Source organism: Sardina pilchardus, chromosome 6 (genome assembly GCF_963854185.1).
Source record: "Sardina pilchardus chromosome 6, fSarPil1.1, whole genome shotgun sequence".
Taxonomy (NCBI): Eukaryota; Metazoa; Chordata; class Actinopteri; order Clupeiformes; family Clupeidae; genus Sardina; species Sardina pilchardus.
This window is the reverse complement of record NC_084999.1, coordinates 19,693,005-19,711,256: the sequence shown is the minus strand read 5'-3', so window position 1 is coordinate 19,711,256 and position 18,252 is coordinate 19,693,005. Positions and strand designations below refer to the sequence as shown.

General features: G+C 50.1%; 1 protein-coding gene across 1 annotated transcript in view; it reads right to left on the bottom strand.

Annotated features, from left to right (window-relative positions):
• LOC134082889 (regulating synaptic membrane exocytosis protein 2-like) overlaps positions 1-12,437 on the bottom strand; it is a 97,139-nt gene extending 84,702 nt beyond the window's left edge. Inside the window, exons 1-3 of the mRNA XM_062538919.1 lie at positions 11,982-12,437; positions 11,829-11,945; positions 3,173-3,240 (exon numbers count right to left, since the gene is read on the bottom strand). Coding sequence (XP_062394903.1) covers positions 3,173-3,240; positions 11,829-11,945; positions 11,982-12,318 — 522 coding nt within the window. The 5' untranslated portion in view covers positions 12,319-12,437. The remainder of the gene's footprint in view (positions 1-3,172; positions 3,241-11,828; positions 11,946-11,981) is intronic.
• Positions 12,438-18,252: the final 5,815 nt, after the last annotated feature.

Sequence of the window (18,252 nt, the reverse complement as noted above, 5' to 3'; positions counted from 1 at the left end):
CTCAAGGGATTAGCCCATGGCTAAATTAGATGATTTCAGACAGGACGGCGCTTAAGCCCCGTATTAATTTTTGTGGTCTTGCCAGCGGGCTTATTTTAGCAAATACCTTTCATCCATATTCAAGACAAAGAAAGCGATCCTGATGACAAGGAGGCAAACCGGTTTAGGTGTTTTTGGGAGGTGGCCACAGGCTGGTCCATCCTGTGGTTGACGGCCACCTCAGGAGTGGGCAGAAAAACAGCTGCTGGACTAACTGACTGACTGACTGAAAAAAAAGCTTAGGCCAGTCTGGAGAATGCATAGGATGAAATATCACATCAATTAAAATAGGAATGATACAATAAACGGACAGATATTTAAACAGTAAGCTAATAGCTCAATGTCTGACTGTATACTTTATACTGTATACTTTTTCCCTATTCAATATTAAATAACCTAAACTCAAAGAGTAATGGACAAACACATACAGAGTAATGGGCTAAACGTGTCAGTCATGGACATCAATATGGCACTGGATTTCCGACTCCTGTCCTGTCTGTCTCCTTCTCTCCTGTTCCTGGGCGCAGCAGCCAGAGCGGAGCGTGTGTGATGGTGCAAGAGAGTGGCATGCACCCGTAGCCCCTCCACCTCCCGCCAGCGCAGCCCCCAAACCCCACCCCGTCACGGCATGGTGGAGGAAGGTGGAGCTGGGAGATGGAACTGGGAGGTGGAGGCGGACAGGAGAGTAGACCCTGGAGGAAGTGTGCATTGTGGGTGGTGGGGGGCTACGCAATGAATCGATTCTGTTATCGAGAATGCAGTACTAAGTAATTACTGTAGCTGATCGCAAAGGCTGCAATTAATCACGCAGCTTGTAATTCTGGCACAATGGTTTGTCTTGTCACAGGTATGATATTTTATATTCACGTCGTCATCTTTGTGTGACAGACAGTGAAGCTCACCAATCAGGAGCGTGCTGCTGCTTCTCACACACCAGTGCTCACCAATCAGAAGTGGCCCAACTAAAAAGTGAAATTTAGAATACCGAACTGAAGCTTGACTTTCAAAAATGATAACGCAAATCAAATCACAGTCATAATATCGGCCAGAAAACTCGCATCTATGAAATGCAACATTTTCCCCAAATAGCGCAGCCCTTAATCGGTGGGGCTCAGGGGACATTCGTCCCATTTGTCTCTCACATTGCACCCCACTGAACCCCTCCATCACGGACATACAGTATCTCCTCCACCTCCACCTCCACGGCCAACTCCAACTACTTTCCTCCAGCTCCAGCTCCAGCTCCAGCTCCAGCCTCCAGCCTCCAGCCTCCAGCCTCCAGCCCCACTGCTCTGCCATCCTCCCAGGCACGCTCTCCCAAATGGAACAGCAGAGAGCAGATGGAATGGAGAAGGGGGGGTGGGGGAAACCAAAAGCAAATGAGGCAGCATTCAGCGAAGGAGCTGAGGAGCACGCGATGAAAAACCAACACTGACACATATACAGTACATATATATGATATATATATATATATATATATATATGCAACACAACTAAGAGGGACCACTGGGAAACAAACATATGGTGATGGATAGCATGACAAGGTATTGAAGAAAAGACACAAAAAAAGAAAACAAATACCACAGCTATGTGACAGTGGAAGGGAAAAAAGAGAAACATAACGTTGTCTGTGCCAAAAATACACACACAAAAAAAACAACAAAATCAAATGGAAAAAGAAATTTGTTTTTAAAAAGAAAAAACTCAAACCAATCCAACCCTCCCTGGAGAAAGTGCGAGTGCCAGTGATTTTTGTGCTGCTGCCGGGCCTCTCTAAAGGAGCAGGGGGGGGGGGGGGGGGGGGGGGGCAGGAGAGGAGTGGGTGAAGGTGGGGTGGGGGTGGGGGGGGGGCATAATGGCCCTGAGAGGTGCAGTGCAGAGCAGGTGAGTGGAGGGGGGGGCATCCCTGTGCTATCAGCATGGCGATTAAAGACAAAACAATACAGAGAGAATGGAGAGAGAGAGGAGAGAGAGAGAGAGAACGAAAACGAAGAGAGAGGAAGGGGAGAATGGGTGAGACATAGAAAGAAAGAGAAGGAGAAAGAGAAAGATATATAAATTGAGAGAGAGAGAGAGATGTGTAGATAGAGAAAGAGAGATATACATACAGAGAGGGAGAGAAAGAGAGAAAGATAGATAAAAAAAAAAGAGAAAGAGAGAAGCTCGCCACATGCATCCGGGACCATCATTCCTAAAGGTGCCATGACAAACAGACAGTCGGTTTGTGGATTGATGCTCTTTTGTTTTGAGGGAGGGTAGGTGGGGAGAGGGAGCCTCGAGAAAAACAAAGTATCAAAGCAACAGTTGCCATGAAGCAAACCACAATGCAAGCCAGAGAGAGCTCTCCACTTCCTCTTTCAACCACACCCAGCGCCGAGCATGGGAGCTGGCTGACAAAAAAACACAACAGACTGACAAAAAAGAAAGGAAAAAAAACTCCACAAACTAAACAAAAAAAAAAGACAAACAAAAAAAGTCTTGATATTCTGAACTACAGAAGAACAACAAAATAAGCATCAAAGCGCCAAAGAGTAAATGAATCCATCAAATCAAATCAACAGCTCACTTACTGACAAGCAACAGGGCAAGGAAAAACAAACACCAACTCAACAAAAATAAACGGAAATAAACCAGAAAATACTCAAAATAACCAAATACCAAAATCAGTAAACCAGTAAACAAGAGCACGATCGAGTTTACAAACAAAAAAAAATAAACAAACAAAAAAAAGCAAGCCAGACAAGGGTCCCAGTACCTTCTCACTATGGCTATGCTCTTCGTTTAGCGTAGTGCTACTGCACGTATCAACGCCCGAGTCTTTAACGAGGGGCTCGCACCACTCGCCGTCCTCCTCCAACGAGTGACCCCCAAAGCGCACCATTTTCTTTTGCCCCTCAGATAAGGAGGGAGTCTGCTCAATAGTTTTTCTTTTTCCCCTTTGACTGTTCCCTACAGTTGTGGAATAAAAAACAGAAGGAAGAAAAGAAAGGAAGAAAGAAAGAAAGACATGCAGAGGTGTAAATAAACCAAAGGAACCATGAAATGACAAAGGACTCAGAGAGAGAGAGAGAGAGAGAGAGAAGGCAGGGGAGGAGGTGGAGAAGGAGAGGTTGCTTGGCTCCGCATGTCTCACCAAAGACATTGAGGAAGCCTCGTTGCTGTGCCACGTCGCGTGGTCCCACCAGTGGCCATCCAAGTCTCCTGCGAAGGTCACACACATACACAGTTGTACATACAGCATGGATACATGTACATAGACGCACGCACGCACGCACGCACGCACGCACGCACGCACGCACGCACGCACGCACGCACGCACGCACGCACGCACGCACAATTGGGAAAGAGGGGCTTGAACACACATCCTTCACTGTCTACAGCATACATAAACAAAACTTGCACCACCATCCAACAGACATTCTCCTTAACACACACACACACACACACACACACACACACACACACACACACATATATTGTACACTGACACAAACAAACACACACACACAGCCCTGGTGTCATTAGCTGACCAGGTATCATGTTTCTGCCCGTAAACAGCCAGAGAGGGAACGACAGCACAGCGACAGGAGTGACCAACAATAAAGTGAGAGAGACCGTGGGAGCAACAATGACAAGTTACATGGGATGGGTATAATATGTATGTGTATGTGTGTGCATGTGTGTGTGTGTGTGTGTGTGCATGTGTGTGTGTGTGTGTGTGGGGGGGGGTGTGTGTTATTTTGGGTGGCTATTTTCGAAGGAGTCACGCTTGATGGTATCTGTGTTTGGCTAACAAACGGTCCCTCTTGACTCCGCTCCCTCGGGAGAATCAGTTCCACGTCAGGCGGCCCATCGTCTCTATCGGCCGTCCGTCTCATCTGTCTGTGGCCAGCAGATATGGCAGATGCTGCGCTTTTCTCTCCACCCCTCCCTTTTCCTCCCTCCCTCTCTCTCTCTCTCTCTCTCTCTCTCTCTCTCTCTCTCTCTCTCTCTCTCTCTCTCTCTCTCTCTCTCTCTCTCTCTCTCTCTCTCTCTCTCTCTCTCTCTCTCTCTCTCTCCACTCATCTTCCTGCAAATGCTGTGCAGACTCCCAACAGTTTATTTCATGCTCTGATTGCCGATTCGCAGCTCCCAGATGCCAAGTGTCACATTCATCGGAGGGCAGCTGCTGTGCTGTTGGCCCACGCGTGCGCTACAAGGAGGTCCCAGAGTAGCCAACCTCAAGCGCTCCTTCAACTTTAACCATCGTGGTCAAGATTATGACCGGACAGTCGCATCTGATCTTGCCTCCCTGTCTGATGCTACGCTAACATAGAGACACCCCCATTCATACTGCTCATCTCACAGACCAATTTAGCTCAAGATATAGTACAACACATTCAGACACACAGAGAACAAGGAAAGGTTTTTTCCCATTCACTAAAACCTGTCTAAAGCTGTGATGTCTATGAAGACAATAGTAACTTTGACCCAGCAAACATGCCCGTGTGGGCCCACAATGGGCAATTGTGGGCAGGGCAAACCCACACTTATCCCAAACGGGCCCCTAATGGGGTAGCCCATGCTGGGCCCATAGGTGTTTTCCCCTTTGGGGCCCCACTTAGGGATTTCTGCGGACAAGCCCACTGTGGGTTTGCCCACACTTTGCCCGCATTGGCCCAATAAGGGCAGCCCATGCGGGCCCCGCAGCTGTTTTGCCCTTTGGGGCCCCACTTAGGGATTTCTGCGGGCAGGCCCACTGTGGGTTTGCCCACACTTTGCCCGCATTGGCCCCATAAGGGCAGCCCATGCGGCCCCGCAGCTGTTTTGCCCTTTGGGGCCCCACTTAGGGATTTCTGTGGGCAAGCCCACTGTGGTTTTGCCCACACTTAGCCTGCATTGGCCCCTTAAGGGGAGCCCATGTGGGACCCACAGCTTCTTCCCTTAGGATCCCCAGTAAACCCACACCAGTTTTGGTGGCTTTTCTACGGTTTACCCGCATTAGCCCCCTAAAGGCCTAAAGCCAACAGTAAGCCCACAGTAAACCCACACTACCCCACAGTAAGCCCACACTACCCCACAGTAAGCCCACAGTAAACCCACAGCAAGCCCACAGTAAACCCACAGCAAGCCCACACTACCCCACACTAAGCCTGCAGTAAACCCACACTACCCCACTGTAAGCCCACACTACCCCACACTAAGCCCACAGTAAACCCACACTTCCCCACAGTAAGCCCACAGTATGCCCACAGTAAACCCACACTACCCCACAGTAAGCCCACACTACCCCACAGTAAGCCCACACTACCCCACAGTAAGCCCACAGTAAACCCACACTACCCCACAGTAAACCCACACTACCCCACAGTAAGCCCACACTACCCCACAGTAAACCCACACTACCCCACAGTAAACCCACACTACCCCACAGTAAACCCACACTACCCCACAGTAAGCCCACACTACCCCACAGTAAACCCACACTACCCCACAGTAAACCCACACTACCCCACAGTAAGCCCACACTACCCCACAGTAAGCCCACAGTAAACCCACAGCAAGCCCACAGTAAACCCACAGCAAGCCCACACTACCCCACACTAAGCCTGCAGTAAACCCACACTACCCCACTGTAAGCCCACACTACCCCACACTAAGCCCACAGTAAACCCACACTTCCCCACAGTAAGCCCACAGTATGCCCACAGTAAACCCACACTACCCCACAGTAAGCCCACACTACCCCACAGTAAGCCCACACTACCCCACAGTAAGCCCACAGTAAACCCACACTACCCCACAGTAAACCCACACTACCCCACAGTAAGCCCACACTACCCCACAGTAAACCCACACTACCCCACAGTAAACCCACACTACCCCACAGTAAACCCACACTACCCCACAGTAAGCCCACACTACCCCACAGTAAACCCACACTACCCCACAGTAAACCCACACTACCCCACAGTAAGCCCACACTACCCCACAGTAAGCCCACAGTAAACCCACACTACCCCACAGTAAACCCACACTACCCCACAGTAAGCCCACACTACCCCACAGTAAGCCCACACTACCCCACAGTAAACCCACACTACCCCACAGTAAGCCCACACTACCCCACAGTAGGCCTAAACCCACACAAGTGCGGGGGCAGTGGGGGATTTTGGGAGGGTATGGGAATATAAGGGCCCATAATGGGTCCCACTGGGGCCCAATGAGCCAAATGTGGGCAAGCCCCACACTCTGCCCAAACTGTGGGTTTGCCCACAGGGGCCGAACCAGGGTCCCAGTGTGGGGCCCGCATGTGCCCCGCATTTCACGACGGTAATGGGGCCCACAGTGGGCAGCCCGCAGTGGGCCTGAATTACATGCCCGCAGTGGGCCCACTGTGGGCCCACACGGGCATGTTTGCTGGGTAGCTTTTAGAAGTGACACACCTACACAAAGTGTACATGTTCAACCATTTGACTCTGAAGGCTTTTAAAGAGAGCACCCGTAACCCACCCAATAGTCTTCAACTGTGTTTCTGCCTCCACCCCGGTCTCTGGCTAAAGCCCCAGGCCCTCTAGCCACCTGGGGTTCTCTATCTTTCCCCACTCTCTCCTTAGCTCACCTTCTGTCTTAGGCATTCTCTCTCTCTCTCTCTCTCTCTCTCTCTCTCTCTCTCTCTCTCTCTCTCTCTCTCTCTCTCTCTCTCTCTCTCTCTCTGGATGGCTGTGTGAGTGTTGACTCTACATGCGCTAAAGAGAGAGGGATGAATCAGAACAATACACAGCAGGAAAGTTTGAGCCTGTGTGTCTGTCTGCATATAGGTGTGTGCAAGTGTGCGTGTGTGTGTGTGTGTGTGTGTGAGTGTTACTGTGTGTTTGTGGGTATGTTATAGTGTGTGTGTGTGGGTGTGTGTGTGTGTCTACGCTTGTGTGTGTGTGTGTGTGTGTATGTGCTCGCATGCTAGTGTGTGTGTGCACGTGTGAGAGTGCATGTGCGTGTGCACATGGGTGGGGGGCAGAGTGCTGAATCAGACGCAGGCACTGCACAGGCTCCAGGGCCGGCAGCCTCTCCATCACTCTGACAACTCAATAAAAACCCAGTGTAAACTATTAATTGGATCATTAATTATTGATGCTGTTTTTACTACGATTTGAAAAAACGGAGGGGGGGCCGAGCAAAGAAAAAGAGAGAGAGACACACACAAACTCAGATAGAGAGAGAGAGAAAGAGAGAGAGATAGAAACACTGCATCTTTTCCTGTCTGGTAAGTGCCATACAGACACACCTATCGTCAAACAATGACTGCACCTTCATTACAACACTCTACACACACTCAGATGACACAACACCCTCTTCCACTTCTCACCTTCACAATTTCACACTTTTCTATCACTCTCTTTTCTCTATTGGAATCTTGCGTTTTAACTCCTCTCTCCAAGTCTCTCTCTTCAACTCTTCAACACTTCCATCCCCTTCCATTTCTCTGTTCACTCTCTTTCTCTCTCTCTCTGTCTCTCAGTCTCTCACTCTCAGTTTTTTTCTTTCTGTCTTTTTCTTTTTCTCTCTCTTTTTCTCTATCCCCCACTTCTGGCCACCCGTCCGTCCACCTGACGATCAATAAGGAAGAGACTGGACAGTCGGAGGACAGTCACCCTAAATCAGCAGAGAACCTTCACTAAACATAAGCCGGATCTATTAGAACACCACCACTATCCCACAATGCCTTGGGGCTGGAGCCCACACTGCTCTCTGCTCTCTGCCCACAGAAGGGGTGGCGGCGGGGGGGGTCTGACGTCAGTGGCAGCCAGGCACACTTGCCAAGTCAATGGCCGTGGGGAACTGGGACCACAGGTAACCGCCTCAGTGATTGGATTATGCAATGTTGTCATGTTTATGTGTGATGATTGGTAACTCTTGATATGACGACGATGCTTTTGTTTCCCATTTTTGAAATTTGTGCAATGAGTGAGTTTGTCTCAAACTTGAGCTCTCTAACTCATTCACTAACGCACGCACACACACACACAAACCCACACACACACACACACACACACACTGAATTATTTATTAGAGCTGTAGGGAAACAAAGTGGTGGTCATAGAGCGACTGATCAGACATCAGTTAAGTGGCAGGCAGGCAGGCCGTCTGAACCACTATCACTGATTCCAGAGATGAGGGCCATGGAGAGACTGTCTCAAAGCAATCATCCCAGATACTACTTTGGAACGCAGCCAGCCTTACATTAAATACCCCTTTTTTTGTGTGCTTATGGTCAGTTTTTACACAAATAAACCAAATATGTCTAAATACTTCTCTACTTTTAATTACTGTGTGATTTGTGCAATTACATGCATAATAATCATCATTATGCAAATGATGCTGCTAACCGTTTTAATACATTTTTAATTATTCCTCATAAAAACGTACAACTAGACGGCAAGAGCACCCATAACCTGGCTCTTCAGACTCCTTCGCGAGCGCGGTGCTAAATAGCGGCACGCGTGCGCAGCACGCACGTCCCTTTGGAGAGATCCTGACCTCTTTACCCCTCTCGCCCGACTAACAAACCAACACAGCACCAAACGCCAAACCTGGAGGGCTCCTGGCACCATCAATAATTGAGCGCGGTGTTCTCCGCGGCGCGCGGCGAGCAGGAACAGTTACATAAGCCCGGGATAGCCTAGTAGCGACGCGAGAGAGAGACCCGCGAGGGAAGTCCGCGCGCTAGCTAGCGGGCAGGAGGAGGTGGTGGCTGGGGCACCAATCGAGGACCTGGTTTTACGCTGGACCATGGGGGTAGATCGTCAGCTGCTGGGGGAGGTGTGACCGGCGAGTGGACACGGGTGTGGACACCACATGTTTACAAGTTTGCGAACGACGTCGGGTGTTAGAGCCACGGCGAGACCGTGACCTTCACAATTAGCAGCGACTTGGTCACTGCTCATTAGCGCTTATGGGAGACCGTCCAAACGGGCTACCTGGTGTCCAGAAACACCGCGTCCATACGCTGACGTTTGTGATATTTGCACCTGTGGCAGGGTGACGTATCCTGTCCAATCTCATCAAAGGCTAATCTTTCGCCTGAACGTTCAGCCAATCAGAACGGTGGATTATTTTTTTTTTTTAATGTGCGTGCGTGGCAACGGCGCCCCACCTGCGGTGCTTTGATGGCGTGGGCTCCCGCGGGGCAGGGGCGGGGCAGGGGCAGGGGCGGGAGAGGGGCCCTGCGGGGGGAGACTTTAATTAACCTTGCGCTCTTAATTACTCGCTCGCCACCGCTCCCAATCTCTTCCGCGCACCAGCCAGGGAGGTGCACAGGGTCCTCTCTCTTTTCTCTCTCGCTCTCTCTCTCTCTCTATCTCTCTCTCACACTCACACACACACACACACGCACACGCACAGGCACACACAGACACACACACACAGACAAACTCTTCTGACAGACATCGGCGTGACATCACCACTCCCCAGTGCCACCTGGGACTGATCCATGTGCCGTCGCCAATTACATTTCCTGCTTCAGGAAAGTCAAAATGGGACAGCAGCCACCTCTGCCCCTCTTACCTCCCCTCCCCTCCACTCTCCTCACCTCCTCTCCTCTTTCCCTCTCTCTCTCTCTCTCTCTCTCTCTCTGACTCTCTGTCAAACCTCACGCCCCCGCCTCCACCCCCCTGTGCATCTCGTCATCCTCCCCTCTGCCCCCCTTGCTCTTTCTCTCTCTCTCTCTCTCTCTCTCTCTCTCTCTCTCTCTCTCTCTCTCTCTCTCTCTCTCTCTCTCTCTCTCTCTCTCTCTCTCTCTCTCTCTCTCTCTCTCTCTCTCTCTCTCTCTCTCTCACTCACTCACTCACTCACTCACTCACTCACTCACTCACTCACTCACTCTCTCTCTTATGTAATGGAGTCCATTACAGCAGATTGAGCCAGTGGATCAGAGGGAACTAGAAACTCAAACTGCAATACATGTCACAGGAGGACAGCAGAGACGAGGGAGAGGAACAGGGACGGGGAGTAAGAAAGAATCACACCGGTACAGCATGTGTGTGCTCTCTGTCTCTCTCTCTCACACACACACACACACACACACACACACACACACATACACACACACACACATTTTTAGCATATTAATATGCACACAGTAGAGAGGGAAACCAATAAAATGTTGCACATCCACACCAAAGTCAGTCGAAGTTTTTGCACGTAAAGGGAGAGAAATCTCACACAATCCCACAAACACATACTGTACAAGTTTCAACACTCAACTGCAGGCTGCAAGGAAGAAGATTAGTATTGATACAACATAACAACTACTATCAACTCCCATGTCTATGTCCAACACATCAAGAAAAAACTACCGGTATGCATGAAATATATCTAATTATCATATGGCTCTTCGGAATGCTACAGAGAATTCCAGTGACATGCGCTGACCTTCCAAAGGCTTGGGGGTCCAATATTAAAAAGATCACTGCCAATGGCAAGTGGTTTTGTGCTTCTAATTCATACAGTATCTTTCAACAAGTCTGTTTACAGTACTTATCGCAATGGGACTTTAAGAGTTATGGAAGTATTATGTTGCCATGCAACACCTATTACGGGCAACACATTCATTTAAAAACACATGTAGTGTGAAGTTTCTTCTCTCATTTTGGCAAGTAGCTGCATACAGTAATTAATAAGTGAGATAATCTATTGTCCACTAGTCAATATCAGAATATAGTCCCATCAGGGCAAACATGATCTCGACATGAGGACAAAATATCAGCATTCAATGAACCAATGTTCTCTCACCAGCGTTAATGACACCAAATGGGCTAAAGAACAGAAGGGCTGGTACCCTTAAACAAATACATCCTTATCAATACGTTACTGTAAAGACAGCCATCTTTACACACACACACACACACACAGACACAGACACAGACACACACACACACACACACACACACAAACAAACACACTCTCTTTCTCCCACACACACACACACACAGGCATTAATTGCTACCACTGTGAGCGGATGTAAAACACATTCTCCCCTGACTGGGGCCGTCCTCCGCTGCAGTCCTGTTTAATGCAGAGCATATGGCGCGGGGGGGCAGGGTGAGCTCCCCACGGCACCCGCGCATAAATATGGATCAACAAACAGTGATCATCACAGGCCCGCCAGACCCCACACATCTGGACAGGATGGCCCAGGTAACAGGTGAGGCTTTGTTCAGCTCGGTGTAGGCCGTTAATCTGTTGGCGTAACTTTGTGTTTAGGGGCATGCACCGAGGTGGTGTTAATAATGGATGGTTATCTGCATATGCAAGGGCACATGTGCTTGTGTGTGTGTATGTGTGTGTGCGTGTGTGTGTGTGTGAGAGAGAGAGAGTGAGAGAGAGAGCGCGAGAGAGAGGAAACAGTGAATCAAGTGAAGCAAAGATAGAGCGTGAGAGAAATAGAAGTGTGTGTGTGCGTGTCTGTATGTATGTGTATGATTGTGTTCTTGGATATTTTGTGATTCCTAGTGTATATTTTGGGTTATCATGTGTGTGTGTGTGCGTCTGTGTGTGTTAGTGTTTGCGCTTAGGTGTTTTATGTGCTGTGTGTGTTGAGTATGTTGTGTATGTATGTGTGTGTGTGTGTTTTGAGTATGCTGTTTGTTTGTGTGTGTGTTTTGAGTATGTTGCATGTTTCTGTGTGTGCTTTGAGTACATTGTGTGTGTATGTGTGTGTGTGTGTGTGTGTGTGTGTGTGTATGTGGCTAGCCGGTGTGTGTGTGTGTGTGTGGTTAGCCGGTGCGTGTGGTCAGCCGCTCCCCGCTCACCTTTCTCGCTGATGGACTCGCTCTCGATCTCCACGTCCTCGCAGCTGGTGTACTCGGGCGTGGTGGCCAGCTCCTCCTCGGAGCTGCTGAGCGACACCTGCCGCATCCCGCCCCCTCCTCCTCCTCCTCCTCCTCCTCCTCCTCCTCCGCCGCGCTTGCTCTTGTGCGGGCGCGGGGGCGGCGGCCGCACCGTCTCCGACTGGTCCGAGCTGAGCGAGTCGTTGCGCAGCATGCTCTCCATCTTCTCCCGCTTGGTCCGCCGCATGGCCGAGCCGGGCTCCAGGTGCTGCTGCTGCTGCTGGCCGGACGAGGGCGGTCGCAGATGGCCGTCCCCGGGGCCGCCGCCGACGCGGGGCCCGTAGGGGTGCGGCTGCGGGCCCCCGGGGGCCCCGGGGCCCCTCAGCGGATCGTCCAGCTCGGTGTAGGCCAGCGAGACGTCGCTGTGGCGCCGCTCGTGGCGGAAGCGCGACACCTCGGCGTGCATGCGCATCTGCTCCTCGTACGGCTGCGGCTTGACCGGGTAGCGCGCCAGGTTGGGGTCGCTGCGGTAGCGCGTCTGCAGCTCCTCCTCCTGCTGCCGCCGCTGCAGCTCGTACTCGCTGGGCGTCTGCGGGTGCCCCCCGTGCGGGTGGTGCCCGTGCGGGTGCGGCGGCGGGCGGAGCAGCTCGTCGTCGGGCGGGTAGTAGTCCTCCTGCGAGCGCCAGCCTCCGCGCCGGGCCCGGTACGCGCCCCGCGCCGCCTCGGCCCCGCCGTGAGGTCGCCCGTAGCCCCCCGGGCCCCCGCCGCCTCCGTGCCGGCGCTCCCCATCCCCGTAGTCGGACGGCGATCTGGGCATGCCGCCGAGCTGGCCTGGCGCATACTGGGAGCGATCGCCCCTCTCGTCCCTTTGGTCGTATTTTTGGTTTGGATCCCTGGTTGCAGACGGACTTCTCTTCCTGCAAGGGAACACCAAAACAGAAACACTTAGCTTTCCATTCACAATCAGTGTGTCTGTGTGTGTGTGTGTGGAGCTTCAAGCAGCTCAAGCTTATGCACACGTGACAATATTCATGCCCACCTCCAAAAGGTACAATTTACACACAACGTACAACGTAACGTTTTGCTACAACTTGCTACTGACACAAAATAAAGCATATGATAAAGCCTAACCTATCAAACATAAAGTAACATAATTGAGAACAATGCTGCAAATGTACAATTTATGCAAAACATATAACGTACAATTTACGCCTGGAATACAACATACAATTTACGCAAAAGGTACCACGTAACAATTTGCCGCAACTTACTACTGACACAAAATAAAGCATCCACAAGTCCAAGCTGGTGATTTCTGCACGGTGGATTTCTGAAGGCAAACAGGGCTGAGATAAAAACAGATCCCCAGATCCCCAGACGAGGAGTCCCAGGAGGAGAGGAGAGGAGAGGAACTCCTACACGAGCTGACACAGCACAGGATCGCACAGCAGAGGCTTATTGTATGGACCAGACACAAACACTAAACAAACAAGGTGCTTCTTGATTAATTACAGGCACGCTGCTGTGAGACCTGATTTTACTCTGCTCCGCAGTGTGTGTGTGTGTACGTGTGTGCGTGAGTAAGTCTGTGTGTGTGTGTGTGTGTGTGTGTGTGTGTGTGTGTGTGTGTGTGTGTTTGTGTGTGTGATTGTGTGTGTGAGATTTGAGTGTGCGCGCATGGGTGTGTCTGTTTGTGTGTACGTGTATGAGTATGTCTGTGTGTGTGTGTGACGTACTGTATGTGTGTGTGTGCGCGCACGGTTGTAGGTGTAGGGGTGTGTGTTTGTGTGTGAGAGACGTGTGTGTGCATGCATGGGTGTGGGTGTAGGTGTGTGTGTGTGTGTGTGTGTGTGTGTGTGTGTGTGCGTGTACCTGTGTGTCTATGAGCAAGTGTGGCAAGTGATGTGACTTGACATGGCCTGCCATGACATGAGAGTTTGTCACTCAGGCGAATACAGTATATGCATCCGTGTCCAAGCATATGCGGCTCCATGAGACATCCGGGCAGCGTAGCGCACTGACCCCCCCCCCCCCCCCCCCCCCCCAGACCCCATCTCCACATCACCAAACCAGCGTCAGCGACACCACAGCGCTGCCCAGCAACACACAGCCAGCTCCAAGACACACTCACTCACTGCGGTTAAAAGCCAATTGGTAAAGCAACATGAGCTGGGCTAAACAGAGACAGTTAACACCCAAACACACACACACAGGCACACACATGCACACACGCACAATCAAAACCAAATCTATTGATTGACTGAATGAGAAACAGACGGACATGAAGACAGGGTGGAGAGACCACTCCTGAACCTAAGGCCTGACGGGCAAAATATGAACAGCAGCACACTGACACTGACACCACCCTCTCTCTGAACAGACTCAGACTAGACTAGCGTTCCCAGAATTCCCTGCGAGTACGCACTGGGTAGAAGACAGGCAGCGTCTCAGCAGTGGGATGAGAGTGGCCAGCATCATCACCATTATGTGCCCACCAACACACACACACACACACACACACACACACACACACACACACACACACACACACACACACACACACACACACACACACACACACACACACACACACACACACACACACACACACACCACACACACCACCACCACCACCACCACCACCACCACCACCACCACCCCTGTCTCAGAGTTCTGACTATCAACCCAAGAGTTTGTGCCTTTTTTTTTTTCAAACAGGGAATGATTGTGGGATAGAAGGGGGAAAAAAGAAAAAAGGAGGGGAAAAGAGAGGGGGAAAAAAACAGAAAAAGCTTCTGAAGCATCCCCTCTCATTTTACACATGGCAGCTCTCTGTAAATGTTCATTAATCAGAATGTCTCTCTGTGCTGCGGGGCCTTCTGCTGAGACACAGGCTCTAGCCCGGAGCGCCATTGGACAGAACCTCCGGGCCCTGCTGATGAAACTGGCATTCTGATTGGCTGAAGTGCGATGCTAGGAAATGGTAGGCTGGCTCTGATTGGTTGATCTAATCATGCTGGTGATGGAGGTGTGGTTTTGGGTTTGGCTTTCTAAATTTTCCTCAAGGTTATTATGGGATGTCTGATCACACATTTTGCTCTCCACATGTTAAATTCAACAGCCCAATAACATGGCTCTCTTCATAATAAAAACAAAATGTACAGTACTGTATGTACAGTGTGTATGTCTGTGTGTGTGAAAGAGAAAATGTGTGTGTGCGTGCATGTGTTCCAGTTTGGGAGCATGTATATGTACATGAGAAATATAGGAAATGAGAGTGTGTGTATGTGTGTGTGTGTGTGTGTTCCGGTTTGTGAGCATGTGTGTGCATGAGAGATCTAGGAAATGAGAGTCTGTGTGTGTGTGTGTGTGTGTGTGTGTGTGTGCATGTATGTGTGTGCATGTACAGTATGTGTGTGTGTGTGTGCGTGTGTGCTTGTGGCGGTTGTTAATAGCGCTACAGCACCGTCGCGGGGCCTTTGTGGTGCATTACTACGCCACTGCTGGACAGAAGAGGGGTCACACACAATGACGCCTAATGGAATGACATCATCTGGCTCCGTGCCACGGCCCTCCGGCTACACACACACACATAAACACGGCATACAGCGCACAGCGTATAGGAACGCATACAGCGCACAGCGTATAGAAACACACACACATCGAAAAGGGTCCCGCGCATCTGCGTCCCAACGCAGTCCATTTTGTCATTGTGCACTGGAACACACAGCCTGATGCAGTATTTTCAGGCGAGAGGTGGATGTGGCGAGGAGAAAAGAGAGGAGAGGATGGAGGGATGGAGAGAAGAGGAGGGGAAAGGAGGGGAGAGGAAAGATACAGAGTAGAGAGGTTGGGAAGACTAGCATGGAATAAGGCTGCAGTAAGGCCGATTATTTTCAGAGTCGATTCATCTGACGATTATTTTTGCTGATTTATCGAGTACTTGTTTAATCAATAAAATACCAGACAATGGTGGAGTGTTTCATACAACATTCATGTCCTCAAATGTCTTGTTTAGTCCACACACCACCATGTATTTCGTTTTCTGTCAAGTAAACCAGAAAATATTTAAGCTTAATGAGGTAAAACCAGAGAAATTTGAGGTCGCTTCCATAACAGATAACATAAAACCGATTAACGATGACCAAAATAGCTGATGACTCATTTAACAGTTGCCAAACTAATCAATTAAGCCATGCATTACTGCTGCAGCCCTAGCACGGAGAAGCTTCTAGAAAAACAAGAGAGAGTAGAACTACAAAAGGACAAGAGGGACCAGACAGGAAAAAGAGGAGAGGGGAGAAAAAGATCACGATGAGATAACAGGAAGAAGGGTGTGTGTGTGTGTGTGTGGGGGGGGGGGGGGTAGGGGTGGGGGGGTCACGTCGTTAAATAAATGATCACACAGAACTCGCTCCTAACATTCCCAATCACCTTGGTCCAGACGGACGTCACATGGGCAGCCTCCTCAGCCGGGCCTGACAGGCGCGTCCTGGCGGAGCGGCCATGCATTATTCAACAGCGCGCACACACACACACACACACACACACACGCAACGCACGCGGACACCGAGTGGCTTCATTGAGAAATCCAAATGTGCTGGCGGTGCAAAAAAACCTGCTTTCTCTGTGTGCTGATGTGGTCGAGGGAGCATGAGTGTGTGTGTGTGTGTGTGTGTGTGTGTGTGTGTGTAGGCTACTGTGTATATGTGGCAGTGCATGCGTGTGTATGTTTGTGTATGTGTGTATGTCTGAGTATATGTCTGTGAGTCTGAGTGCGTACATATATATATGTGTGTGTGTGTGTGTGTGTGTGTTTAGTGAGTGCTTCCATCAGACGACAGGAATGATGATGTGGCTTGGCTGCAGATAAAGAGGAGAGAGGAAAGAGGGAGAAGGAGAGAGGGAGAAGGAGGGAGGGAAAGAGAGAAGGAGAGGGGGAGGAGGAGAGATAGAGAAGGAGGGAGGAAGAGAGGGAGAAAAAGAGAGAGGGAAAAGGAGGGAGGGAGGGAGGGAGAGAGAGAGAGGGGGAGGGGAGGAGCAGAGTGGTGTTTGGCTCATGTGTGATATGTTCCTGGCTGCCAAAGGACAAACACCGTGACATGATCAGGGACTAGGTTAGGCGCTTCCTGTGTGTGTGTGCGTGCGTGTGTGTGTACGTGGGTGTGGGTGTGGGTGTGTGTGTGTGTGTGTGTGTGTGTGAGTGTGTTTATTCTTTGGTGGTGTGTGTACGATCGGTTAAGCGAGATAAGCACTCTTAGCAAACCTATAGGACACAGCATGCAATTCCTTGAGGGCATTATTTAAGTACTTTTAAGGTTTCTTTCTTTCTCTCTCTCTCTCTCTCTCTCTCTCTCTCTCTCTCTCTCTCTCTCTCTCTCCACTCATCACCTCTCTTATTCACACAAACACACTCACACACATTCTGAGTAGTGCTAGTCAGGTGTTTTCCCAGATCCCTGCAGTTAGCATGGCCTGTGTTCAGTTAGTATGGCCTGTGTACAGGAGGTGTGTTCAGTTAGTATGGCCTGTTTACAGGAAGTGTGTTCAGTTAGTATGCCCTGTTTACAGGAAGTGTGTTCAGTTAGTATGCCCTGTGTACAGGAAGTGTGTTCAGTTAGTATGGCCTGTGTTCAGGAAGTGTGTTCAGTTAGTATGCCCTGTGTACAGGAGGTGTGTTCAGTTAGTATGTCCTGTGTACAGGAGGTGTGTTCAGTTAGTATGGCCTGTGTACAGGAAGTGTGTTCAGTTAGTATGCCCTGCTTACAGGAAGTGTGTTCAGTTAGTATGCCCTGTGTACAGGAAGTGTGTTCAGTTAGTATGGCCTGTGTTCAGGAAGTGTGTTCAGTTAGTATGGCCTGTGTACAGGAAGTGTGTTCAGTTAGTATGCCCTGCTTACAGGAAGTGTGTTCAGTTAGTATGCCCTGCTTACAGGAGGTGTGTTCAGTCAGCACTACCACTCCTAATCTTGCATTCAGCACAGCTACAGAAGACACCCCACACATGTGTACATGCGTACACCAATGCACAAACGCACGCACGCACGCACACGCACACACTTTCGCTTTGTGGAGAAATACAAACTAGATGTACCACACAGCGGTATATTGTATGACCGGCCACCACATGTTGTTGCCATCTGCCATGCAAAGCCCTCTCCATGCACTACTCCTGCAACTCCTTCTAAACTGCAAGTCACACTTCCAAGGTCCTCTCCATCCCCTACTCCTGTCACTCAACTCTTACATATTCTACCTTGGATTGCTCAATGTTTGTTTAGCAATGCATCACAACAACATACAGTCCGAGCTGCTCAAAGTGTTTGAACGTACGTGTGTGTCTGTGTGTGTGAGTGAGAGAGACAAAGAGGGAAAGAGTGTGTAATAAGGTGTAGGTGTAGGTGTAA